The sequence below is a fragment of the Macaca mulatta genome, chromosome 1 (genome assembly GCF_049350105.2).
Source record: "Macaca mulatta isolate MMU2019108-1 chromosome 1, T2T-MMU8v2.0, whole genome shotgun sequence".
Lineage (NCBI taxonomy): Eukaryota > Metazoa > Chordata > Mammalia > Primates > Cercopithecidae > Macaca > Macaca mulatta.
In genome coordinates this window covers 110,648,622-110,676,156 of record NC_133406.1, presented here as the reverse complement: position 1 = coordinate 110,676,156, position 27,535 = coordinate 110,648,622, and the positions used below count along the sequence as shown (strand labels likewise).

Genomic DNA, 27,535 nt, shown 5'->3' with positions numbered 1-27,535 from the left:
AACATCACACAAACCCAAATTGAGGGACACTATGAAATAACTGACCAGTACTCTTCAAAAGTGTCACACCAGGAAAGAGAAGGAAAAACTGAGAACTGTCAGAGATTGCATGAGACCAAGGATACATGACAGTCAAACATACTGTGGGTCCTGGACTGGATTACAAAGAGAAAACACACATTAGTAGGAAGACTAGGGAAAGAGGAATAAAGTCTACAGTTTCTCCAGCCTGGGTGACAGAGCAAGACTCCATCTCAAAAAAAAAAAAAAAAAAAAAAAAAAAAAAAAGAAAAGAAAAGAAAATGTAGAAAGACAAAGGAACATTCCCAAGGTTGGAAAGTACAGTCAATGGTAGAGCCAGGGCTCTGGAGTTGGACACACTGTGGAGTTCTTATCCTGGCTCTTTCTGCTGCTTTAGAGACTTAGCTTCTCTGTAGGCCAAGTGGGCACTAGGAGTTGTGGGGGCTGTAGTAACTCCACTCTCAACCCCCTGCAGAGTCCTGCACAACAAAGAACTGTCCTGCCCAAAGTGCCAAGAGTGTCCCCTTGAGAAAGTGTAGACGAATGGAAGCAGAAGGCCAGAGCCTAGGTGACAGCCATTTTCTCTTGCTCTTTTTTTTTTTTTTTTGAGGCAGGGTCTCACTGTCACCCAGGTTGGAGGGCTGCGGCAAGATCTTGGCTCACTGCAGCCTCAACCTCCTGGGAGAGTCATTTTCTGACGGGCCCTGTGGGCAAACTGGTAAGCAAGGGAGGCACCACAAACTCTTCCCACTGCAGAACTCAAGCCCATGAGTTGCTTTTAGACTAAAATGGTAATTGTGAAACCCCTTATTCAAGAGAGGGGGATGGGGGCACTTGTGTAAAAGCCCCCCCAGAGAACTAGTGCAGGTGAGTGGGATCGGCCTGGACCCAAGAAGAGGGAGCTGTGCTAATCTGAGACTCTGACATCACCAACCCAGCATTTCAAACAGATGTGGGCCTACGTATTCCTCAGAGGGAAAGCCTACCTTCAGAGGTCCCATCAGCAGGTACTACAGCCCCCGCAACTCCTAGTGCCCACCTGGCCTACAGAGAAGCTAAGTCTCTAAAGCAGCAGAAAGAGCCAGGATAAGAACTCCACAGTGTGTCCAACTCCAGAGCCCTGGCTCTACCATTGACTACTTTCTGATCTTGGGAATGTTCCTTTGTCTTTCTACATTTTCTTTTCTTTTTTTTTTTTTTTTTTTGAGATGGAGTCTTGCTCTGTTGCCCAGGCTGGAGTGCAGTGGCACGATCATGACTCACTGCAACCTCTGCCTCCTGGGTTCAGGTGATTCTTCTGCCTTAGCCTCCCGAGTAGCTGGGACTACAGGCACCCGCCACCATGCCCAGCTATTTTTTGTATTTTTAGTAGAGATGAGGTTTCACCATGTTGGCCAGGCTGTTCTTGAACTCCTGACCTCAAGTGATCCGCCCACCTCGGCCTCCCAAAGTGCTGGGATTATAGGCGTGAGTCACAGCGCCCAGCCTACAGTTTCTTATCTATAAAATGGAGAATGCAAACACCTACCTCACTGGGCTGCTGCAAGGGTTAAATGAGATGTCACATGCAAACCAGGCTGTGCACAGAGAAAGCTCATGATAAACGTGATGACAACACTCCTCTGACTGGGGATAAGCCTTTTGGGGTAAAAGCCTGTGACTCAAGCAGAGGAGGAGGCAGCCCCAGCAAGCAACATGGCCTGTGTCTAGCTTGGCCTGTGGAGTCTAGCACCACATGAGAAGGGCTTGCAGGTACTCCCTGCCCCCGACAGGAGGAGTGTCTTCAGGAGCTTTAGGCTGGAGGAAATGCCTGCAAAAACTAACGTTTTTTGAAGCCGTCTAACTTCCCCATAATTATTTTTGTAACCCCCCCCACCCCCGTTGCCCCATGTCTTCCCCTATGGACTAGCAATAAAAGCCTTAACACAAAAGGTTTGTTTTTAACAGAATGTGCTTGTTTATAAGACAGTAAGGAAGGGAGTTTCTGGGGAGCTTTTGCCCCTTTCCAGCCAAGCAGAATGCCCACAAGAAATGGCACTCAGACAGGGTGGGGAAGCTGCTGGCCCTGGGACGGGTGGAAAGGAAGAATGTGGAGGAGGGGATTGGCTTGAGATGAAGAAGAAACCCTGAGGGGTTGCTGAGACACATCATACTTCTTGTGCCACACACTAACACCCCAAATGTACTGGTGCCACTTAGCTCAGGGTGGTGTATTGGGAAACATGCCCAGAGCTGTGCAGGCCCCACTGTGAAAACCAGATTGCTGCCCACAAGAGAAAGGACGGTCTTGTTCACTGCTGTAACCCCAGTGCCTAGAATACTGTCATGTCTGGCACAAAGTGGGTTCTTGATAAATATTCGTGGAATGAATTACTGGATGGAAAAGAGGTAACACAGGCCACTTTCCATCCTTTGGGGCCCCTGTGGGATGGGACCATGTCTGGGATGGGAAGGTTCCTTCACGGCCCCTTATACCAGGAGCCCTCCACTCCCTTCTGTTCCTCAGTCTTTATCCCTCTTAAATGAAAGGGAATAGACGGAACATTTGCTAAGCACACACATACTCTGTAAGACAATGTGCAAGGCACCTCATATCCACTATTATTCCATCTTCAAAAAACTCCATAAAGTGGATTCTATTTGTTCCCACAAAACTGACAAGGAAACTGGCTTGGTGGGGTTAAGTGACTTGATCAATTCATAGACTAAGAGGTGACAGAGATGGCCTCAACTCCAGGTCAGTCTGGGTACAGGTCTTGAGCTAGGCAGCCTCTGCTCAAAGCCCCTCTCAGACCAGGCGTGGTGGCTCACGCCTGTAATCCCAGTAGTTTGGGAGGCCAAGGCAAGCAGATCACAAGGTCAAGAGATCAAGACCATCCTGGCCAACATGGTGAAACCCTGTCTCTACTAAAAATACAAAAATTAGCTGGGCGTGGTGGCGCACGCCTGTAGTCCCAGCTACTCGGGAGGCTGAGGTAGGAGAATCGCTTGAACCTGGGAGCCGGAGGTTGCAGTGAGCTGAGACCACGCCACTGCACTCCAGCCTGGCGACAGAGCAAGACTCCGTTTCAAAAAAAAAAGCCCCCTCTCAGTCCCTGTCTATCAGTCTTATCCCTTAGTCCCTCCCAGGCCTCCCTCCCAGCCTTCCCTCCCCTCTTTCTAGGCATGTTACTAATGTCCTTCAGATGGAGACCACCAGTGGGTCTGAGCCTCTTGCCCTGGTTTCTCAGTAAGCCCAATGGGAGCATAGCTGACGGGGAGGGGAAGGCCTGACTCACCATTCGGAACTGTGCCTGGGCCTGCTGCAGCAGGCTCTCCTGCTCAGACTGGGCAATGCTGACGAAGATGCCAACCTCTGGGTTGAACTGCAGGATGCTGCCTTGCAGGCGGGCGATGAAATGACCAAAGCTGCGGATGCAGCAGATGCGCACCACTGACTGTGGGGAGATACAGGAGCCCAGCGCCGCTGAGCAGGGCCCTCTAGACCCACCCTGCCCTCCAGGACCCCCCACTTCCTCCCTCCCACCTCCCTGCTGGCCCAGCCACCTTAGCAATGAGGGCTCTAGGGGAAGACTTGCGGTGTATGGGGTGGAAAGGAGAAACACTAAGGCCCAGAGCCTCTAACTGCCAGAAAACGAGTAGGTACAGCAAGGAAACTCCTAGGAGAACCAGAGAACCAGGACTTGGGCTAAGAAACAAGAGCAAAGGGCACTGGGCTGGAAGTGAGGAGACCTGGATTCTAATGCCATCTCTCTCCTAATGCTTCTCACATGCTCCAGGAGACCAAACTAGACCACATTTTCCAATTTTTTTGGGACAGAATCTCGCTTTGTCACCCAGTCTGGAGTGCAGTGGTGTGATTACAGCTCACTGCAGCCTCTACCTCCTGGGCTCAAGCCATCCTCTTGCCTCGGCCCCCGAGTAGCTGGGACTACAGGCGCGCACTGCCATGCCCAGCTAATTTTCGTATTTTTTGACAGAAATGAGGTCCTGCCATATTGCCCAGGCTGTTCTTAAACTCCTGAGCTCAAGGGATCCACCTGCCTTGGCCCAAAGTGCTGGGATTACAGAGGTGAGCCATTACACCTGGCCCCAACTTATTTTTGTGGTCAGTAAAACCCTTCTTCCCTCTCAAATAAAAATCTTATGTAGAACTCTAAAATATAAACCAGAGCCAAGCAGCTCTGGTTGGAGAGGAAGCAGCCAGGTGGTTCGTGTATGCCAGGACCGGGTGGCCTGTCTGCTTGGCTTCCCTCTGCTGCCCCCAAATGGCCCATGTGGTGATGGAGATTTAAGGGTGAAAGTTGCTGGACTAAGGGGGCAGCACATTCCCTTCCAGCTCTAACTTTCTATGATTGTTTCATGTTCAGCTCAGAGCAGGCTGGGCCCAGAGTTAGAAAAGAGACTGATAAGATTTCAAAGCGCTAATAACTATTTGTTCTGCCCTTTACAGAAGGCAGAGAAAGGAGGGGGGTGGTTGTTCTACAATAGTAGAAACTAAGAATGGCAGACCTTTAGAAGGACATCCTGCCAAGGCAGGAAAAAAGCTAAAATGGCTCACTGAATGAAGAAGGAAGCATAGCCTGTAGCCCCAAGGACACTGTCCCTGTCTGGGTGGAAGAGGGCATCCTGCCCCCTCCCTCCCCAGACCTGAACCCGTTTGCCGCTGTGTGTGACTGACAAACAGCTGTGGCATAAGAAATGCTATCCTTACCTCCTCTAAGGTGCTGAGCAGGGGCCGATCTGTGTCAAAGTTAAAGCGTCTGTGGGCAGCTCGGAGCGGGGGCAGGTTACGAAGAGCCATGTCCTCCGGGAGCAGAAGGCTAGAGGGGAGGTCAGGCAGTTCACAACCTTCAAGAAGATCTTGGACCTCAGGACACAAGGCCAGGCCTGGGCAGAAGAAGGACACGTAAGACCATCTGTTCTGTGGGAACTCCCAGTCAGAGAGACACAGCCCTTCCCTTTGGGAATTATCAGGCTGATGAGACGATGAGACAGGACATACCCTAGGACAATGGGGAGAGATGGAGGGAGTGAAGGAAAGAGAGATGGACACGTAAGAGCCAGTCAGGCAGAGCAGAGGGGCTCAGGAAGAATAAGGATGGCTCAGGTTAGGAAGGCTTCCTGACAGAAGGGACAATTACATTGGGATGGAAATGAGAGGAGGGGCTCAGGATGAATGAATAGCCCTTGGCAAGTCTTAGGGGGTAGGAGCAGGTGGAGTTTTCCAGCTGGAAGGTGGTAGGAGGAGATGAGCCAGACAAATAAACTTGGTAGATCAAAGTCAATTCTCAATGACCACAGACATCAATGCAATAGCAGCAGCTAGGTCTGGCTCCCAGGGCCCTCTCACTCTGCCCTTACCTTCCCCAGGGAGCACACTCCCTTGCTGACCAGGTCACCTGCCCACAGTGCAGCAGTGTTGGGGTGGGAAACCGGAGAGGCCTAGACCACACAATGACTGCTGTGTGCTAGGGAGGCTGGCAGTGAATCCCATTAACCTCCTTACCCCAATGGCTGGGTTATGGGGAGGCGGGATGGGCTTAGTAGGGCCATTGAGAGAGAAAAGAAAGGAGGGTAGTGCCAGGGACCTACTCACCAGACTCCTGGAGTTCGCCAGCAGCAGGCAACAGATTCAGCAATACAGACAGGCGGTTCCACAGACTTTGAGAGCTCTGGGGAGAGAGAAGGGAGAGGAGGCCTTCAGCCAGAGACAGTGGTGAACAGCAGTGAGCAAGGAAAGCACCACCCTGGAGGATCTGGCCTATGTTCAGAGGCCTATGGGGGTTTGATTTAAAAACTAACAAAAAAAGTCTGGGCAACAAGGCAAAACCTTCTCTCTAAAAAAAAAAATACAAAAATTAACTGGGCTGGCTGGACATGGTGGTTCATGCCTTTAATCCCAGCACTTTGGAAGGCCAAGGTAGGCGGATCACCTGAGGTCAGGAGTTGGAGACCAGCTTGGCCAATATGATGACACTTCATCTCTACTAAAAACACAAAAAAATTTAGCCGGGCACGGTGGCAAGTGCCTATAATCCCAGCTACTTGGGAGGCTGAGGCAGAAGAATTGCTTGAACCCAGGAGGCAGAGGCTGCAGTGAGCTGAGACTCTGCCATTGCACTCCAGCCTGGGCAATGAGAACGAAATTCCTTCTTGAAAAAAAAAAAAAAAAAAAAAATTAGCCAGGCATGGTGGCATGCGCTTGTAGTACCAGCTACTGGGCAGGCTGAGTTGGGAGAATCACTTGAGCCCAGGTTGAGGCTGCAGTGGGAGCTGAGGTACGCCACTGCACTCCAGCCTGGGCAACAGAGTAAAACCTTGTTTCAAAACAAAACAAAGAAAGCCACATTCGGACCGGGCACAGTGGCTCATGCCTGTAATCCCAGCACTTTGGGAGGTTGAGGCAGGCAGATCACTTGAGGTCAAGAGTTTGAGACCAGCCTGGCTGAGCTTTTTCACCAGCTGAATACTTCATGAAAGGAGAAAGCAGGCCGGGCGCGGTGGCTCACGCCTGTAATCCCAGCACTTCGGGAGGCTGAGGCAGGCGGATCATGAGGTCGGGAGATCAAGACCATCCTGGCTAACACAGTGAAACCCCGTCTCTACTAAAAATACAAGAAATTAGCCAGGCGTGGTGGCGCCTGTAGTCCCAGCTACTCAGGAGGCTGAGGCAGGAGAATGGTGTGAACCCGGGAGGCGGAGCTTGTAGTGAGCCGACATCGCTCCACTGCACTCCAGCCTGGTTAACAGAGCGAGACTCCATCTCAAAAAAAAAAAAAGGAGAAAGCAGCAAAACCACAAGGACTTTCTGGATCTAGGTAGTAGGAAAAGCCAGGGTGTTAAAGGACGTTGCTTCTCTACGTCTAGCAGTAACCTATCCTTCCAGCCCTGCCATGTGCCCATACTGGAACACCTCTCTGGAGATGTGACTCAGCATCTCCATCTTCAGCACACTTCCCTCAGTGACTAATGACTAACTAACTGTCATCAAACATAAGCACACACCCAAGGGTGCACCTGGCCCTGACCCAAACCCTCTCATCTAGGGACTGGGGCGACCCACAGGGAAGAGAGTCTTCCACAGCAGGGCAGGTATGCCCCCAGAAGAAAACATTGAACAAATGCCTCTGGGAATTAGAAGTTCAAGGCTGACACTCTGAACCTGAGAAGGGAAAGCTACCATGGCCCCACCCAGCCTCCATGGCAGCCGGCTTGACAAGAGCTTGGTCCTGTTGTGTGACTCTCCTTAAGCTGTTTCCCCTGCCTAGGACATCTTCACAACTCTTGTCAGAAGTTGCCATCTCTTCTGTCACTATCCTCTACTCAGTGCTCTCTCCCTTCTCTGGATTCTTTGGTATTTATCAAGTTTGGTCCTTGAACACATACTTCTACTGGCATTACTTATAATGGCCGACATTATGCCCAGCTTTGGGGATACAAAGCAAAATAAGCAGCTCACTCATTATTCCCTGGCCACAGGTTTTGTGAGGGCCAAGACCATGCCTAATCCTTCCCTGTCAAAGCATAAGGGCCCAGCACAGATAGGTGCTTAATTGCTTGGCAATAATTCTTGCCTTGGCCATCTGGGGGGATCCTCAGGCCCCATCCTGGCTCATCCCCTCCTCCAAGACCCTGGGACCTGACAGGGGCAATGGAGTGGACTGACACACCTGTGCACACACGATGATAAGGTCGGGATTGGTCCGAAGCCAGTCCAGGAAGACTTTCACAGCAGGAAGCAGGCCTTCGGCCATCAGGACCTGAAGCTTCTCCTGGATGCTGCGCTCATTCCGACAGGAGCGTCCACTGGACTCACTCCCCTCCGACTCAGAGCCCTCCTCAGAGGCTGGGGAGTGGGTGAATGGAAGAGAAAAAACTAGGATAAACAAGAGACACTTGGCAGCAGGCCTCAGCTCTGTGCAGGGAGCATGCTTCCACCTGGCCTGGGCCCTTCCAAGGAATTCGGAGATGAAAAATCTGGGGAATCACTTACAGGCCGAATCACTTACAGCCCTTTATTCAATTTTTCCAGGCCCACTAACTCTTGTTTTTTAATCTCCTCCAATTCATTTTACCAAGGTTGCTTTTTAAATATGGTACCTTTTAAATATGATTCTTACAGACTCTAGTAATTTGTGATGTTGATCTACAGCTATTCATTCAACCAGGATTTATAAAGTGCCTCCTCTGTGCTGGAAGGCAGGGCAGATAATTAGAGGGGAGCTCCAAGGGAGGGAGAAAAGCAAGGGGTACGGTTTTAAAAGAGTTACTTTCAATTCCTAGCTCTTCTACTTTGCAAGTGAGAACACTGGGCAGGTCCCTTCACATCTCTGAGCATCAGCTTCCTCATTTCTGTCATTCACTCAGTCATTCAATAGTTCTTTTTTTTTTTTTTTTTTTTGAGACGGAGTCTCGCTCTGTCGCCCAGGCTGGAGTGCAGTGGCCGGATCTCGGCTAACTGCAAGCTCTGCCTCCCGGGTTTACGCCATTCTCCTGCCTCAGCCTCCCGAGTAGCTGGGACTACAGGCGCCCGCTACCTCGCCCGGCTAGTTTTTTGTATTTTTTAGTAGAGACGGGGTTTCACTGTGTTAGCCAGGATGGTCTCGATCTCCTGACCTCATGATCCGCCCGTCTCAGCCTCCCAAAGTGCTGGGATTACAGGCTTGAGCCACCGCGCCCAGTATTCGATAGTTCTTAAGTCCCACCCATGTGCCAGGCACTGTGTTAGTTACTGGGGATACAGCAATAAGTAAGATATATTCTGTCCTGCCCTCAAGCAGTTCGGACTCTAACTGGGAAGACAGACAAACCAACAGGCAACCTCACCAGAGTGGGAAAGGACTGGAGGCTGCAGAGGTGCAGGTGGCCGCAGGAAGCAAATCTAACATACCCTTGAAGGAGTCCCAGACCAAATGAATGACTTTTAAGCTAAAATCTAGGGAGGCAAGTAAGAATTAGCTAAGTGAGGCCGGGCGCGGTGGCTCAAGCCTGTAATCCCAGCACTTTGGGAGGCCGAGACGGGCGGATCACGAGGTCAGGAGATCGAGACCATCCTGGCTAACACGGTGAAACCCCGTCTCTACTAAAAAATACAAAAATCTAGCCGGGCGAGGTGGCGGGCGCCTGTAGTCCCAGCTGCTCGGGAGGCTGAGGCAGGAGAATGGCGTAAACCCGGGAGGCGGAGCTTGCAGTGAGCTGAGATCCGGCCACTGCAGTCCAGCCTGGGCAACAGAGCAAGACTCCGTCTCAAAAAAAAAAAAAAAAAAAAAAAGAATTAGCTAAGTGACAGACTGGGAGCAAGGGAGGAAAAGCACGTGCCAGACAGACAGAACACTATGTATGGAAGTTTGGAGGGGGCCCGGCGCGGTGGCTCAAACCTGTAATCCCAGCACTTTGGGAGGCCGAGACGGGCGGATCACGAGGTCAGGAGATCGAGACCATCCTGGCTAACACGGTGAAACCCCGTCTCTACTAAAAAATACAAAAAACTAGCCGGGCGAGGTGGTGGGCGCCTGTAGTCCCAGCTACTCAGGAGGCTGAGGCAGCAGAATGGCGTAAATCCGGGAGGCAGAGCTTGCAGTGAGCTGAGATCCGGCCACTGCACTCCAGCCTGGGTGACAGAGTGAGACTCTGTCTCAAAAAAAAAAAGTGTGGAGAGGCTGGGCATGGCGGCTCACACCTGTAATCCCACCACTTTGGGAGGCCGAGGCAGGCAGATCACCTAAGGTCAGGAGTTTGAGACCAGCCTGGCCAACATAGTGAAACCCCGTCTCTACTAAAAATACAAAGATTAGCCGGGCATGGTGGCACACGCCTGTAGTCCCAGCTACTTGGGAGGCTGAGGCAGAAGAATCACTTGAACCTAGGAGGCGGAGGCTGCAGTGAGCCTAGATCGTGCTGCTGCACTCCAGCCTGGGCAACAGAGTGAGACTCTGTCTCCAAAAAATATATATATAATATATATAATATATATTTTATGTATATTATATATGTTATATATATTATATATTACATATTTTATATATTATATTTTTCATATATATAATATATATTATATATTATATATTTTTCATATATATATATTACAAACACACAAATTAGCCAGGCGTGATGGCGCGTGCCTGTCATCCCAACTACTCAGACGGCTGAGGCAGGAGAATCGCTTGAGCCTGGGAGGCAGTGGTTGCGGTGAGCCAAGATCACGCCACTGCACTCCAGTCTCAGCAATAGGGTAAGACCCTGTCTTTAAAAAAAAAACAATAAAAAAACTTTGGAAGTAAAAGACAGCCTAGAGTAGGGATGACAACTCTTCTACCACAGGACTGCTATGAAGGTTAAATAAAACACCACCCTAGAACAACGCAGGGTAGCCTTAACAAAGAGTTGCTGCTACTAAATGGGTACTCTCTTTGCAGGGAAGATCCTCAAGAGAGAAGTCTCACTCTAATGCACCTGCCCCGGTGGGTACCAGATGGTACTGGGGAAGGAAGCGGCAGCTGCAATTGTGTAGGGAGGAAAGCCCCAAACCCACAGGGCAGGGTGAAGTGCAAGAGAATTAAAACCAACAAATGGGTTGGGAGCTGGGAATAAGGAAGTGAACAGGAGAGCGGATCCTCAGGAAAAAACTCATGGGCTACACCATAGGCAGAGGGCCAAAGGGAAGGGTAGAGATGAAAGGTCATTCACATACAGAGGAAAGTGGCCTCTCTGGTGAGTGTCTGTGGCATGGAGGTGCGGACCAGAACAGGATGATGAAGTGGTCCAAATACCTGGCTCTGAAGGCTTGTCTACATCCCCATTGACACAAGGCCTATGGCTGGCCGAGGTATGAGGGTCGGTGGTGGGCTGGAGGAGCAGGTTGCTAAAGGTGGGGGCCAGTCGGAAGCAGCGCTTAGTCTGGAACATCTGGGTGGACATGGCTTGTAGATTGCTGGCAATGCTAGCCTCACTGGGGCCCAGTGGGCCATTGAGGGAATCGGGAGCCTCTGATCTGCCCTGAGGGGGCTCCAGCGTTGGTGACCGTGTCCCCTCCTCTTCCTCCATATCTTCCAAGTCTGATCGGGACTCCTGGCTATTCATCTCCGAGTCTGTTTCAGCATCAAAGGCCGTTCCCCCACCTTCAAGACTCTTGTCAGAGCCACTGTCTGAGCCCTCACTGGCCCGGGCTGAGTCATGGCTTGAGTCCGATTCAAAGCCTTCACTCAGGTCACTGTCATCACCAGCTTTGGGTGGGTGGCGGCGACGGCGGAGGCAGGAGAGGCGGGAGAACTTACGGCTCTTTCTGCCCTCACCCATTTGGGGTACTATAGGAGGAGGCTCAGGATCTGGCTCCTCCTCTTTCTCCAGAGGTTCCTTGGACTCTGGCTCATCTGCGGAAAGAGGAAGGTCAGGTGGAGCCCGAGGAACAGGTAGAGCCTGGATGCTGGAATGTGCTCTCCAACACCACTTCCCCCCAAGTCTGTGTTCCTTTCCTTCATCCCCATGCCCCACACCAATCTTTCCATAGTGATGATCTCCCCCATTCTCCCACCTGTGCCATCACTCTGGAATGCCGGGACAGGATTCTCGCCCTCTTCCAGCTCAGCTTGCAGCCGTATGTTGACATGATTGACGAGGTGGGAGAAGAGGGCCAGGGTGAAGGCAATGGCTGCACTGTACTGCTTGGATCCTGAAGTTAGGAAAGCCAGGCATTAGGGGCCTAGGGCCCTGATGGGGAGCAGGCACCATTAATTCCAACTACATCTCATTTGTTCTCAACTCTTCCAAGGATCCAACTACTCATCAAAGATTTTTTTTTTTTTAAACTTTTTAGAGACAAGGGTCTCACTATGTTGTCCAGGCTGGGTCTTGAACTCCTGGGCTCAAGCAATCAGCCCGCCTCAGCCTCCCAAAGTGCTGGGATTACAGGCGTGAGGCACTGTACGTGTCCTATTATTCCTTCCATAATCTAGAATGTAACATCTCACCTTGTGCTCCTTCAGATAAGCATATCCTTTTGTCCCACCTCATCCTTCCTGGCTTTGAGGTTCCTCCCCATACCTCAAGAACCTTCACATCCAGCCCTATCCCTCCTTACCTCCCAATCTTGCTCTGCATACACATCTGCCAGAAAGGCTTCCAGAATTGCCTAAATGCCTCCGAGGGCAAGGTCTGAAATTCTGTCTGGATCATCACTAAGTATCCTGACCCTCGTCTCTGCATAGGCCCCGGCCAAGGGTGTGCATATTTATGGGAGGTGGTAAGGAGAAGGGGGAAGGAAATGTGCTGTTGCTTGTACTCAATTACCAGGAGCTCCTTTAGGTTAGGATCCCTTGGCCCTTACTCGCCCACAGCCAAGCAGTGACACAGGAGTGAAGAGGCTGCTTGTGGAAGGAAGTTTATGAATAAGGAGCTGTAGAAAAGGGGAGTGAGGATCCCTGAACCCAGTGGAAGAGAAAAGAGGAACATAGGGAAGGTTACCTGCTCTCTCCAAGCTGTGCACACACATAAGGCAGATGATGACCATTTGAAAGATAAGAAGGTCCGGGAGGAAAGCATATCCACTCTCATACTCCTCCTCATCCTCACTGGCCAGGCTGAGGTTGGGTGAGGAGGGCAGGTAGAAGAGGCAGAGGTTGAAGTCCTCCAGGACTGACTGGCAAAGTGAGGTCAGCTCTGAGTCCATGGAGCTACAGAGGGGCAGGAGTAACAGGGGAGGTCAGTGGTGGGGGCTGGGGAAGGAGAAGAGCAGGGAATACAAGATTCAGAGAAAGGACTATGGGATGCTGCAGGGGAGACCTGAGAGCACAGCAGGGAAGGGCAGTGCTGGATTGATCTCCACAGCAACTAAAACAGGGGAAGGGATGTGAATAGGCTTCCCATTCAGCCATTCCCTCTTCAACATCTTCTAAGCACCTATTCTGTGCCAGAGAGCTGCTGGGAGAAGGATGGGCACAGGACTCTTGGGAGAAACAGTGAGGAATGCCAAGAAAAGACAAATTGGCTACGGATGTTCCAAATGAGGGCAGAACTCGACAGTCCACCCTTTTCAAGGCTCCTTCTGTAAAGTATCATGGCTGGGGCTCACAGGACAGTTTGGGTTCATGCTGTCTTCCACTCACCTGCTTTTGGGCTGTAGGAGGCTTTGCAGATACATAAAGTTCACTAGCAACCTTTTAATGTCTTTACATCTGAAATGAGAAGAGCCCAAAGTAAATGCTGAATGGCCCCACAGTCCCTATGGTCCTACTGCACCAACTGCAGAAAAACCCCCTCCACCTCACAGGCCCCACTCACCGCTTTTTGCCGGGAGACAGTTTCCGAGTCTCACACTTCTTCAGTTGGTGGTACATTTTGGCTGCCTTATCATACAGCCGCTTGAGGTTCCCATAGGCCCCCTCAAAGGACACTTCTGACTGGATGCTGTAGGAGAGAGGTGAGCTATTGAGTCTTGACCAGGGGAGGATATGTTACTCTGCTGGGGCTTTAGGAAACAATGTTACTAGTAAATACAGGCTGCTCCCAGCCTCAGCTTCCATGTACATACTCAGGGTAAAAGGCTCATGAGCTAGCTTTCCTGATCACACACACACACATAACTTCTAGATTAGTCAGAGAAAAAAAGGATGTCTTATTCTCCTTTGTATCTAGAAAGAAGAATATCAATCCCACCCTGTTACAAACTTAGTTATTACCATCCCTGAAATACACTATTTTTCATCTATTTTTAAGCATAGAATACTTTATAATGGATAGCATTTAACAAGCATTTACTACCTGCAAGGATATTTACATGTACTATTTCAGTTAATCCTCCCAAGATGCAAACACAAACATGTACTGAGCACCCACTGTGAGAGGCAATGTATTCTAATATTGTCCACATTCACAAATGAGGACACAGAGCCTGTGAGAGAACAAGCACACCCACCAAGGTCACACAGTTAGTACGTGGTAGAGAAAAGTCCTCAATCCCACTGTCTTTTTATTTTTATTTATTTCTTTTTTCTTTTTTTTTCTTTTTTGAGACGGAGTCTCGCTCTGTCGCCCAGGCTGGAGTGCAGTGGCGTGATCTCGGCTCACTGCAAGCTCCACCTTCCGGGTTCACGCCATTCTCCTGCCTCAGCCTCCCCAGTAGCTGGGGCTACAGGCGCCCGCCACCACGCCCAGCTAATTTTTTTGTATTTTTAGTAGAGACGGGGTTTCACCATGTTCGCCAGGATGGTCTCGATCTCCTGACCTCGTGATCCGCCCGCCTCGGCCTCCCAAAGTGCTGGGATTACAGGCGTGAGCCACTGCACCCGGCTTTTTTTTTTTTTTTTGAGATGGAGTCTCGTTCTGTCGCCCAGGCTGGAGTGCAGTGGTCGGATCTCAGCTCACTGCAAGCTCCGCCTCCCGAGTTTAGGCCATTCTCCTGCCTCAGCCTCCCGACTGTTTTGTATTTTAGTAGAGACGGGGTTTCACCGTGTTAGCCAGGATGGTCTCAATCGCCCAACCTCGTGATCCGCCCGCCTCGGCCTCCCAAAGTGCTGGGATTACAGGCGTGAGCCACTGAGCCCCGCCTGTCTTTTTATTTTTTGAAACTGAGTCTCACTCTATCACACAGGCTGGAGTGCAATGGCACGATCTCGGCTTACTGCAACCTCCGCCTCCCGGGTTCAAGCAATTCTCGTGCCTGAATCTCCCAAGTAGCTGGGATTACAGGTGCCTGCCACCACGCCTGGCTCATTTTTGTATTTTCAGTAGAGATGGAGTTTCACCATGTTGGCCAGGCTGGTCTCAAACTCCTGACCTCAGGTGATTCACCTGCCTCAACCTCCCAAAGTGCTGGGATTATAGGCATGAGCCACCAAGCCCAGCCCCACCTAATTTTTTAACTTTTCTTTTGTAGAGATGGGGTCTCACTATGTTGACCAGGCTTGGCTTTAAACTCCCGGACTCAAGTGACCCTCAACCTCCAAAAGTCCTGGGATTACAAGTGTGAGACACTATACCCAGCCCTCAACCCAATCTTACTTAAAAAAAAAAACACACACACACACACACACAGAGCCAGGCACAGTGGCTCACGCCTGTAATCCCAGCACTTTGGGAGGCCGAGGCAGGCGGATCATGAGGTCAGGAGGTCAAGACCATCGTGGCTAACACGGTGAGACCCCGTCTCTACTAAAAATACAAAAAATTACCCAGGCATGTTGGTGGGCACCTGTAGTCCCTGCTACTTGGGAGGCTAAGGCAGGAGAATGACATGAACCCAGGAGGTGGAGCTTGCAGTGAGCCAAGATCGCACTACTGCACTCCAGCCTGGGCGACAGTACAAGACTCCGTCTCAAAAAAAAAAAAAATTAGCCGGGCATGGTGGCATGCACCTGTAATCCCAACTACTCAGAAGGCTGAGGCAGGAGAATCACCTGAACCCAGGAGGTGGAGACTGCAGTGAGCTGAGATCGCACCATTGCACATCAGCCTAGGCGACAGGGCAAGACTCTGTCTCAAAAAAAAAAAAAGAAAAAAAAACCCCAATGACTTTAACACTCATGACATTTTGTGTCTTGTTTCTTAAAAACATGTTTTCAATTATAAAAAGTGAGGTATAAAATAGAAGAAACCAATATCTGTGGTGAATTAAAGATAGCCACAAATTATCTGACACTCCTTCCACTGAGAAATGTGGTCTCTATCTCCTCCCCTTAAATCTTGCAGGGGGCTGCGGGAGGAAGGGCTATGACCAAGAGAATATTACTGAAGTAACAACTTCCAAGTCTCTTAAGTCATTGTTCACTGTTGGAGCCTTGAGCCACTACATAAGAAGTTCTTCTACCCTGTGGAAGATACCACATATGGTCCTAAGACCACACAGAGAAGGAGAGGGGCCAAATGAGTCAACTCTTCAGACATATTAGACCTTCCGATCAGCTGAATACCAATGACTAACCCTAAACAATGCCACTGGGAGAAGGCGGATTGCCCAACTGAGCCCTGCCCAAATGTCTAACCCATAAACCATGAGAGAGAATTGTTTTAGCAGAGTCAGGTATGCCCTTAGTGGGCACCTCCCAAACTTGGATATGCCTGGCTCTCTTTTGGAACTGACCCACCCTAAATCATGCTTAAGAGTGTGATGAGGGACCCAGGACAAGTAAGGGAGATCATTCTCTGGAAGCATTTAAGAAATGGGAAAAACAGGCCGGGCGCGGTGGCTCACGCCTGTAATCCCAGCACTTTGGGAGGTCAAGGCAGGCGGATCACGAGGTCAGGAAATCGAGACCATCCTGGCGAACACGGTGAAACCCCGTCTCTACTGAAAATACAAAAAAATTAGCTGGGCGTGGTGGCAGGTGCCTGTAGTCCCAGCTTCTAGGGAGGCTGAGGCAGGAGAATGGCGTTAACCCGGGAGGCGGTGAAGCTTGCAGTGAGTGGAGATCGTGCCACTGCACTCCAGCCTGGGCGACAGAGCAGCAAGTCTCCGTCTCAAAAAAAAAAAAAAAAAAAAAGAAAAGGAAATGGAAAAAATACAGCCAGGCACAGTGGCTCACACCTGTAATCCCAACACTTTGGGAGGCCAAGGAGGGCGGCTCACCTGAGGTTGGGAGTTCGAGACCAGCCTGACCAACATGCAGAAACCCTGTCTCTACTAAAAATACAAAATTAGCCAGGTGTGGTGGTGCATGCCTGTAATCCTAGCTACTTGGGAGGCTGGGGCAGGAGAATCACTTGAACCCAGGAGGCAGAGGTTGCAGTGAGCTGAGATCATGCCACTGCACTCCACTGTGGGCATCAAGCTTGAAACTCCATCTCAAAAAAAAAAAAAAAAAAAAAGACATGAGAAAGATACACCAGGTTATAAACCTAGTAATGATACTTAAGAATGAATGGACGTGGTGGTGCAAGTATAGAAGGCCAGCCTGCACTTATCTAGACAAGGACAGGGACTCCCAACAAGCTAAACCGAACACAGGGACTAGGTCACCTTGGCCAGGTGAACCAGAAACCATGGCATATGGAATTATGAGGTACAATTAGTATGTTACTATTTTGTACTTTATTATCTGATTACTTTACTATTTGGATTGGATATACTTTAGTACTTGACCACTTAAGCTATGAAGACCACCCTACTCCTTTTGCTTGAAGCCCAAGCTTATTACATAACTTCTTCTGAGAATGAGCAATTTATTTCTCGGTATAACTTAAAAGCATTCCAGGTAAAGTATTCTGGTTTACCTCTCAGTCTCATGTGCTCTTGTTACGGTGACTTGTACAGTGACTCAATACCCTAAGCTTAACCAATTCTGGGTGCCCTGAAAAAAAATTTTTTTTTTTTTTTTGAGATGGAGTCTTGCTCTGTTGCCCAGGCTGGAGTGCAGTGGCATGATCTTGGCTCACTGCAATCTCTGCCTCCTGGGTTCAAGTGATTTTCCTGCCTCAGCCTCCCAAGTAGCTAGGATTAGAGGCGCTCACCACCACAGCCAGCTAATTTTTGTATTTTTAGTAGAGATGGGGTTTTGCCATGTTGGCCAGGCTGGTCTCGAATTTCTAACCTCAGGTGATCCGCCTGCCTCAGCCTCTCAAAGTGCTAGGATTACAGGTGTGAGCTACCAGGCCCTGACAAAAATGTTTTTTATTCTAACAGCTAAGAGTCAGACCCAGGGAAGCAGTGACTCACCCTGCCGGTCCCTCCACATATATTACCACATTAACACACTCTAGAATTCTCATGATCTTGTCAGAAGCCACTTTGGTAACATTTTACTAACTGTATTAAATTTATTTCCTTCTTCAAGAAAACAGCAATCTTGTATTTTGCATAAGATAGTAAATAACTATTTTAGCTGCCCAAGTGCCTACAGCTCCAGCGGTTATGTGAAAAGCAGCAGGGCTGTGTCAGAGTCCCCCTGGACGGAGGGACCCTTCAATCTTAGCATTCCCCTATCTCAGCCACAAGCTAGAGGACGGAGGAAGGGAAGAAGGAAAACAAAGCTGGAATAATATGCACACAAAAAAACAGGGTTGGAAAAAGAGCTGGCAAATACTCACCACCGCAGGTAACAATACATGGCTTCCACATTATAGTACTTGCTGCCTGCCAGGGTGCCCAGCTGATTGAAGGGCATTCCTAGGGAGAAAGAGAATTCATGCAATCTAAGGCCACAATACTCATTCAAAGCTGCCAGGCCCAAGCAATGCTAAGTATCAGAGAACTTGTGGGGAGAACAGCTGGGTCTGCAGGCAACACTGGTGTCTCAGGTGATTAGCAGCTTAATCTTGTTCCTCTAGGGGATTACTGACATCTTCTTTTATCCATCAGCTTGTTCCCGCCTGGTGTGCCAGGCATTACCTGAATTGATGAAGTACCATTCCTCTGGCTTCCACTATGGCTCCTCCAAGGTTGATGGAACTCCACAGAGCCCTCTCCTCTATCTCAGCTCTGAGTGCTTGTTCCTACATGCAAATCCCCATCTCTCTCTATAATAGAGTCTTACGCTCTATTTCATTGTGCTCCTCTTTCCACAAGAGACCTCGGGGAGAGGAAAGCCATCTTCTCTTTTCCTTCTACTCTGCCTCACTCCTTCTTAGTTCAAGACTTTCCCATTTATCTTCCCCTTCCACCATTTTCCGAGTGTGTTACAAGAGGGAAAAGGTATAAATGAGGTGAAGTACGAGAGAGCTGAGAATGAAGAGGAGCTGGGGAAAATGAGTATGAACTGCCTGCCATCTCCACAACATCTTCCCTAGGAAAATCCTACTGGATTGGGAGGCCCAAGTTGGGGACAACTTACCAATCTGAGGAGCTACTGACAGGGCTTGGTAGTAAAATCTCTCGGCTAGCAGCTCAGTATCTACGCCAGCTAATTCATTCTGATACCGTGCTGCACAAGAGAGAAAAGGAAGGGAAACTCGATGATTTTGTTTCAGAAAACCCTCTCCCACATCTGGGAGTCCACTCTGAGAGCTGTAACAAGAGCCTGGAAGGAAGGTACCTGAGCTAGGAGGCAGGTTGCTAGGGTCTCTGGCACAGTCCTAAATCTGCATGACTATGGGCAAATTGTTCAACTCTCTTCCTTGCTGGTAGGTTCAAAATGTAAAGAATAGTGTTTGTGAAGTAAATAAGCTCTTTTTTTGTTGTTTTCTTTTGTTTTTTCTTTTAGAGATGGGGTCTTGCTGTCACCCAGGCTGGTCTCCAACTCCTGGGTTCAAATGATTCTCCTGCCTCAGCCTCCCAAGTAGCTGGGACTACAGAAGCGTGCCACCACGCCCAGCCTGAACAGGCTCTTCTTGATAATCTCTTCCCAATGAAGGGGAGCTGCAGCACACATACATGCTTGCAAAGACCTCTGATATTTAGTTCTGAAATGCAAATGCTCAATTCCACAGGGAAGACATTACTAATGATACTCTGGTCCACCAAATATGAAACAGCTGACTCTCTGCACACATTGCTCATGAGGGGTCCAGGAGTGGGCTGGAGGCAGGGATAGGAGACCCAGGTCAGTAAGAGATAATGCACCCAGAGCCACACACCAACAGCCTAATGAGAAACCACTGTCTTATCAGGACGAGAGGCCCCAGGGGCCATAAAGCAAAAGAGTACTTTTCCATCCTTAGAAACATCTGTTAGGAAGGTAAGTCCTCCTTGCTGTCTAATTTCAATTCCTGTGCTGAAGTTGCTACTTATCTAGGAGTCCATAAAGATAAAAGAAAAAAAAAAAAAAAGAAACACTCAAAGAAGAAAAATATCAAATTATAATCTTCCCAACCCACTACTGAAAGAGAATTATTATCTTCATTTGCTCAAAGCTCAAAGACATTTCCCTTTTTCCTGTATTCACTGATCCTCTCTGACTCATGGAAGGGCAGTGAAAAGAAGGGATCACTGAAACAGATGGGAGGGAAAAAAAGTTCTCAGAGGCCAAACTATCCCTCCTGCTCTCCAACCATGTAATGGGTGTTACCAACAACTGAAGCAGCCTGGGCCTGTCCTGTAACCCAAAACTGAGAAAATGAAAGGTGCAAATTCTTACACAAATCCCCCAGGTACACTAGACATCGGTGACATGCCATCTGTGCCCAATCCATCTCCTTCCCTGAGGCAGACACTGGCTTCTTGCATCCTATGAGACAAAGAGAAAGAGATTTATGAGCCCATTCTTCTGCCTCCCTGCACCTATGGGGAAATAACTCTCCGAGATGTAGAGACTAAGAATCCAGGGCCTGTCTTGGAACTTGTCTTCCAGGGCAGAGAGACACTCATCCAGGACACAGGGAGAGACACAGAGGATCACAGGTGGCCACACACAGGGACTCAGAGACTTATAGGCAGATTCATTCACAGGAAAGGAAGGAACTGGAAGAGGAGGGCTAGGGCCCTCAACCTAGGATGGCACCTTGCAGGAAGATCATCACAGGAAGGCTTCCAGAAAGGAGGAAGGATGAGCTTCAAGTATGAAGAGGGTCATAAGTGTCTTGGGTAGAAGTTACACACATAAAGGTAAAAGGTTTTGGGTAAATATGGGAAACTAACTTGCCCGAGAATGAAAGGTGAATGACGCCAACTAAAAAAAAAAAAAAAAAAAAAAAACAATGACAACGACAAAATTTAAAAAAGAAAAAAAAGAAAGAAATGTGAATGAGGCCAAGGTAGATGCTCCTAGTGGAGATTCACAGAGAAGGCAGCCTATTGGAGAGTGTGCCCACGAAAGAGAAAAGTGGGCTTGCCCTGCCTGAGGCTGCTGATGGCCAAAGCTAAATATGCCTGAGCACTCACCTACCTCTCCCTTCCAAGAAACTGCCTGGTAACTTCAGAGAGCTTGAGATCTTTGGGAGGCAGTTTTCTCATGTGCCAGAAACTTGTCTAAGCATTCTACAGTATTGACTTAATCCTCACAGCAACCCTATGAGGTTACTCTTATTACTCCCATTTTACAGTTGAGGAAATCAGTCACACAGCTGCTAAGCAGCAGAGCTAGGATACAAAAGGCTCCAGAGACTGTCCTCTTTTTTTTTTTGTTTTTGTTTTTTTTTTTTTGAGACGGAGTCTCGCTCTGTCGCCCAGGCTGGAGTGCAGTGGCGCGATCTCGGCTCACTGCAAGCTCCGCCTCCTGGGTTTACGCCATTCTCCTGCCTCAGCCTCCTGAGTAGCTGGGACTACAGGCGCCTGCCACCGCGCCCGGCTAATTTTTTGTATTTTTAGTAGAGACGGGGTTTCACCGTGGTCTCGATCTCCTGACCTTGTGATCCGCCCGCCTCGGCCTCCCAAAGTGCTGGGATTACAGGCGTGAGCCACCGCGCCCGGCGAGACTGTCCTCTTATCCATTCCTTCTTACTGCCTCTCTCGGGTATGTTGCTTCCATTTGGAACAGCCATTCCTAATGTTTTCTATAGATACTTCTCAGCTGGCTGAATGGAGAAAACATCAGTGAAGACAAAAACTAAAGTGGTTTGGGGAAGTAACTTTTTGAAGTGATATTTTTTTTCAAAGCTGTGGACCCCTCTAGCTATCTGGTAACCTATGAACATGGTCCCAGAATAATCTTGTCTTTGTTTTTAGATAATGTGGTGGCCTTTTTTTTTTGGACAGAAGGTCTTGCTGAATTGCCCCCGGCTGGAATATTGGTGATGAAATCATGGCTCACGGCACCCTCGAACTCCTGGGCTTCAGTGATCCTCCTGCCTCAGCTTTCCAAGTAGCTAGGACAACATGCATGCACCACCATGCCCAATTAAATTATTTTTTTTTTTTTTAGAGATTATGTAGGATCTCACTATGTTGCCCAGGCTGGTCCTGAATTCCTGGCCTTAAGCAATCCTCCTGCCTTGGCCTCCCAAAGTGCTGGGATTACAGGCATGAGCCACCACCTCTGGCCTAGAGGTTTTTTTTGTTTTTTGTTTTTTTTTGAGACAGAGTCTCACTCTGTCACCCTGACTGGAGTGCAGTGGTGTGATCTTGGCTCACTGCAACCTCCACCTAACGGGTTCAGACGATGCTCCTGCCTCAGCCTTCTGAGTAGCTGGGATTACAGGTGCACACCACCATGCCCAGTTAATTTTTATATTTTTAATAGAGACGGAGTTTCATCATGTTGACTAGACTGGTCTCGAACTCCTGATCTCAGGTGATCACTTGCCTTGGCCTCTCAAAGTGCTGGGATTATAGGCATGAGCCACCATGCCCGGCCTAGATGTTTTTAAATGCATAAAACACAAGTGCTCTGCTTCTGATCACAGAATTCTTCCATGTGGTGACAAGGACACAACCTCCATCTCTGACCCAGAATGTCTGTCTTGGTAATAGAGGGGACAGAGAAAGCAGAGAGAGCTGGGGGAAGGAGCTCTAAAGGATGGCTGAACTGAAGAGAAAATTTACCAACTAGAAAAGGAGTTAAAATTATAGTTGCCAGTACCTCAGCTGGTAGAAAAGGAACTTGCACTATCTTGAAAGACTGTCCACAATTTTCCCAACATATCTAAAGATTTCAATATTTTCATCAAACATTGGGAAATAATTTCTAAAGTCAAAAGAAACGGTGCTGGCCAAATTCAACTGGGAGAAGAGAAGAAATGTTATTCACACCACCTTCCAGTGCCAGACCTACTCTAGGTCTTTCCGTCCCTCCCTCTGCCTCAGTCCACAATCCCAGGCCTCTCTCTTTCCTTAAGATCTTTACACTAACTCATATGATTTTCTGGATAAAACCAAACTTCATAAACCATTTGTATGTAGTTCTGCTAGAACTCTCTCTGCCTGGCTGGGTCACAAGCTACATGAACCCTGAGGGATAAGGCCAGAGGTAGAAGCATGAGAACCTGCTCAAATCCACCTTTCAGGTTCCACTGACCTATGAGGGGGTCAGTGACATGGGTCCAGTCAATGCAGCACTGCAGTTCCAGCTGGTAGTGGGACTGGATATAGAGAAGGAGATGCTGGTAGAAGCCAATACCAGCAACCAGGTGCGTCCTGTAGGCACATTCCAAAGTGCTCCGGCTGTGGATGTGCTACAGATTGTGAAAGGGAAGGGGCTGGTTAAGCAATAAACTCAGAGTTGTACTCACCCTCCCTTACCCTGTTCATCTCACTTGGCTCTGGAACTTCATCTACATCTACTCTCATCTACAAGTTACTCTCATACTCTTAGCTCTAACTCTCTGGTTTTCCCATCTGGGACCAGGCTCCCCTCCTTCTTCAATCCTAATTATATCTGACTCTCTCTCTCCTTCCTTTCTGCTGTCTTTTTTTTTTTTTTTTTTTTTCTGAGATGGAGTTTCGTTCTTGTTGCCCAGGCTGGAGTACAATGGCACAATCTCAGCTCACTGCAACCTCTGCCTCCTGGATTCAAGTGATTCTCCTGCCTTAGCCTCCCGAGTAGCTGGGATTACAGGCATGCACCACCAAGCCCGGCTAATTTTATATTTTTAGTACAGACGGGGTTTCTCCATGTTGGTCAGGCTAGTCTCGAATTCCCAACCTCAGAAGATCCGCCCACCTCAGCCTCCCAAAGTGCTGGGATTACAGGCATGAGCCATCATGCCCAGCCTCTTTCTGCCATCTTTTCTTGGCTCCCCTACCTCCAACCCTGTTCTGGGCCCACTTTCCTAGCTGTCTCTTCCTTCCTTGGCTTTCCCTCTTTAGACAAGGACCTCCCCTTACCTTTTTGTTAGTCTTGATAAGCTGGATAACTTCATAGTATACCTTTCTCCACAGCAGCTCCTCAGCTTTTCTCCCATAGTCCACTGGGTGCAGGAACATAAGCTTGACGCAGAGCTCACGCAGCCTGGAAGGGTGTAGGGGAGCATGAGAGAGACAGCCCATCCCTTGGAGCGGGGACACAAGAACTAAGGGCAAGAAGTCATGTGCCAACACCCCCACCAACAAATCTCTGTGCTTTCCAAGAGACATGCAGGGTCAATATGACCCAGCACAATAGCAACCTAGGAAGGCAGTGGGAGTCCCAGAAGACAGAAGCACGAAGCATTAAACATTCTAATAAGCCTCATTTTTTCCCTTTGCACACTTTGCTCCCTTTTTCTCTGCCTTTTTATTGCCTCTTTTTTCCCCTTCATTATGCAGTATGGCCAACTCCCTTGACTCAAATTTTTTGTTTTTTTGGTTTTTTTTGAGACAGGGTCTCACTCACTCTGTGGCAGTGGTGGGATCATAGTTCACTGTAAACTTGAACCTCTGGGCTCAAATGATCCTCCCACCTCAGCCTAAATACAGGTGTGCAGGATTACAGGTGTGTGGCACCATACTCAGCTAATTTTTTTTTTTTTTTTTTTGAGACGGAGTCTTGCTCTGTCACCCAGGCTGGAGTGCAGTGGTGCAATCTGGGCTCACTGCAAGCTCCGCCTCCCGGGTTCACACCATTCTCCTGCCTCGCCTCCCCAGTAGCTGGGACTACGGATGCCCGCCACCACGCCCGGCTAATTTTTCGTATTTTTAGTAGAGACGGGGTTTCACCGTGTTAGCCAGGATGGTCTCGATCTCCTGACCTCGTGATCTGCCCGCCTCGGCCTCTCAAAGTGCTGAGATTACAAGCATGAGCCACCGCGCCCGGCCACTCAGCTAATTTAAGTTTTTTGTGGAGACAGGGTCTTGTTTTTTTTTTTTTTTTGAGACGGAGTTCATACCATTCTCCTGCCTCAGCCTCTCGAGTACCTGGGACTACAGGTACCCACCCACCACGCCCGGCTAATTTTTTTTTGTATTTTAGTAGAGATGGAGTTTCGCCATGTTAGCCAGGATGGTCTCGATCTCCTGACCTCGTGATCCGCCCATCTCGGCCTCCCAAAGTGCTGGGATTACACGTGTGAGCCACCGCGCCCGGCCGACAGGGTCTTGTTATATTGCCAGGTCTGGTCTCAAACTCCTGGGCTCAAGTGACCCTCCTGCCTTGGTCTCCCAAGGTGCTGGGGTTATAAATGTGAGACACTGTGCCCAGCCTCGAATGCCATTCTTTTTGTTTTATTTTACTCTACGTTTTAGATGTAGAGACTGTGCTACCTTAGAGCACCAGTCTATTAGATGTAAAACCTGCAGATGGAGTGAGGGATCCTATCTCCTCTCTTAGGAAGGCCAGAGATTACAGAGACCATAAAGGAACCATGAGGTAAGGAGGCAAAACAGAGCTTGTGCTTATATATCTGAGAAGATTTCTGGTAGAGATAGGCAGGGAAACAGTAAGGATCTGTGGTTTAGAGTCTCTAGCTTACTTGTTCCTCAGGCTAATGTTTTCTGGTTTGAATACTTCTTGGTAAGCAGTTTTGTTGCAAAGGATGAGGTCAAGTCGATGCACAGCCTCCACCACAGCCCTGCAGGAAAATACAGGCAAATGTCCCCTGAGCCATATGCATGGTCCACGTAGGATGACGCTGGGACACTGATTCTAGAGGAGAAGCTACAGAATCAGTGGCGAGGAAAAAAGGAGAAGGCTGCAGGCTGAGCTCTGTACAAAACAAGATGAACACAGTCTCCATCTTGTTACAGTAACACCTGCCCCTCCCCACCCGCAGCCCACCAGGGGACATTTGGCAATGGTGGAAACATTTAGAGTCATCACAACTCGGGGGAAAGAGGGTTGCCATTGGCATTTAGAGGGTGCTGTTAAATCTCCTGTAATGCACAGGACAGCCCACCACAATAAAGCATTACCCTACCCAAAATGTCAACAGTGTCAAACTAGAGAAACTGTGATATGGTAAGGCAGACTCTCCCAATGGAAAGAGCACAGGCTGTGATGCCAGGCAGAAAATCTAGGGTTTGAACCCTGGTTGTGTCTTACTCTGTGCCTTTGGGCAAATTACCTACCCTTTTAAAGCCTTAGTTACCACATCAATAAAAATGAAGATAATAATAGCTACTTCAGAGAACTGTTTTGAGGATTAAATGAAATCATAATTTTTATATAGCTCTAGTATATGGTAAACATTCAATAATAGTAGAATGAATAAATTATTATATAAGGCCTTATTATCCCTGACATAAAGGAAAGGCATTTCTAGTATAAAATTCTACTACGGAATTGTAGGGTATGATGGGCAAGTAGAGGGAGCTCCTAGACTACTTAGCCGTAAGTAGGATTCGGGTAAGCCTGGATTCTGCTGAAGGAATTATTTGTTGAACATAGTGGTTAAGAGTGGAGGCATGAAACCAGACCGCCTAGATTCAAATATTACCTCTACTTCTTACCAGCTATGTGGTCTTGGGCAAAATATCTAACTTCCTTATGGTTGGGTTCCTTCACCCAACCATAAAATGGAAATATTATTACCTATTTTGTGAGGATTAAATTAGCTAATACACAGAGCACCCATAACAGTGCCTGGTATATATAGTAATCACTCCAAGTGTTAGTCTCCATCCTTCTTGTCCTAAGGCTGAGGGGGAGACTCCAGGCACTAAGGGAGTCTGTCATCACAGCAAAGAAAAAGTCACAGAAACTCTACAATGGATGGCCAAGAAATCCCAGAGGTAGGTCTTGTATCTGGAAGGGTAAAACCCAGAAGACATCAGGCAGGAGCTATAAGAACATGTGAATCAGGCACAACTGTGGACACAAAAGCAACAAAAACACAGCGAAGATTTCCAAACAAACCAAGAGGTGCTCCCAGGCTGGGGAAAGTGGGCCACAACAGTTGGCACCCTGTGGTGGTGGTGGCTCAGGAGGCATACTACTAAGCTGCCCTGCACAGGGTGAAGTGACCGCCAGCACCCAGCGGAGCGGGTGGGATGGTAATCAATACCTTCTCACAAACAATCATGTTTCTTCAAACTGGACAGCCTAGAGATGCATGCCAAGCCCTTTTGGCCAACCTGGCCCTTGATGCCAGGCGCAGCACTAGTGATTTACTTTATACCAGCTCAGTTCCCAGGGCAGGGCTTTTATCTTTGGTGCCATGGAAAGAGCTAATGTGAGTGTATATTTTTATAGAAAAGCTCCATAGCTCTCTTTATATCATTAATCCAAAAGAAGGTAAATCACCACCACTCTGGGAAGTTCTAATTGCAGATGCTTTAATATGAGAGGGCTCACCACTTTTTTCTCATTTTCCGTCAGATCATAAGCTCCTCCACTAAACTATAATCTCTCTTAGGACAAAAACTACAAAATCTAGTCGTGTGTTTCATTCACTCCCGGGCCTAGCAAAAACAAAAATGTTTTTAAAAACAAAGAACTAATGAATTGGCCTAATTAACTGGTGCTTCCAGGCTCCTTTCTCCTGCTGCCCTTTCTTCTGACTTAAAATATTTCAGAATTTCATATCAGTAAACAGCTACGTGTGGGAGTTCCCCAAATTTCTGATGCTCAGAGTGACAAGTCCAGTCTAGCAACACATTTATCTTGAGCAGAGAAATCAGACTTTCCTCCTAGTTCCTTCCACATATCACCCAGCTATAATAAATTATAAAAACAGTGATTGGCTGCTTCAAATTTCTACCCTGCTCAAAGTCAACAACACAATTACACCCATGTGCACATAGGTAAGCCACATAGGCAAACACATCAGCTTAGGTTAGTCCTGTGAATGTAGTGGTTTA

At 48.5% G+C, this 27,535-nt stretch overlaps 1 protein-coding gene and 1 long non-coding RNA gene across 8 annotated transcripts in view; one reads left to right on the top strand and one right to left on the bottom strand.

The window, feature by feature from the left end:
* The window catches only part of SMG5 (SMG5 nonsense mediated mRNA decay factor), a 45,349-nt gene that overhangs the window by 6,718 nt on the left and 11,096 nt on the right, over nt 1–27,535 (bottom strand). For 4 of the 7 annotated variants that reach the window (XM_077996685.1, XM_077996683.1, XM_077996670.1 and 1 more), the window contains 15 exon segments: nt 25,210–25,308; nt 23,648–23,771; nt 22,839–22,995; nt 20,025–20,114; nt 18,783–18,872; nt 18,040–18,118; nt 13,300–13,425; nt 13,125–13,193; nt 12,484–12,692; nt 11,555–11,692; nt 10,794–11,393; nt 7,695–7,870; nt 5,621–5,696; nt 4,736–4,911; nt 3,300–3,458 (listed from right to left, as the gene is read on the bottom strand). In XM_077996685.1, the coding sequence (XP_077852811.1) occupies nt 3,300–3,458; nt 4,736–4,911; nt 5,621–5,696; nt 7,695–7,870; nt 10,794–11,393; nt 11,555–11,692; nt 12,484–12,692; nt 13,125–13,193; nt 13,300–13,425; nt 18,040–18,118; nt 18,783–18,872; nt 20,025–20,114; nt 22,839–22,995; nt 23,648–23,746 (2,244 nt within the window). In that variant the 5' untranslated portion in view covers nt 23,747–23,771; nt 25,210–25,308. 7 annotated transcript variants of the gene reach the window in all.
* LOC144330981 (uncharacterized) lies at nt 14,309–19,720 on the top strand. Its single transcript, XR_013397750.1, has 2 exons — nt 14,309–14,826; nt 17,577–19,720. It is a non-coding gene; the product is annotated as an uncharacterized LOC144330981 (long non-coding RNA).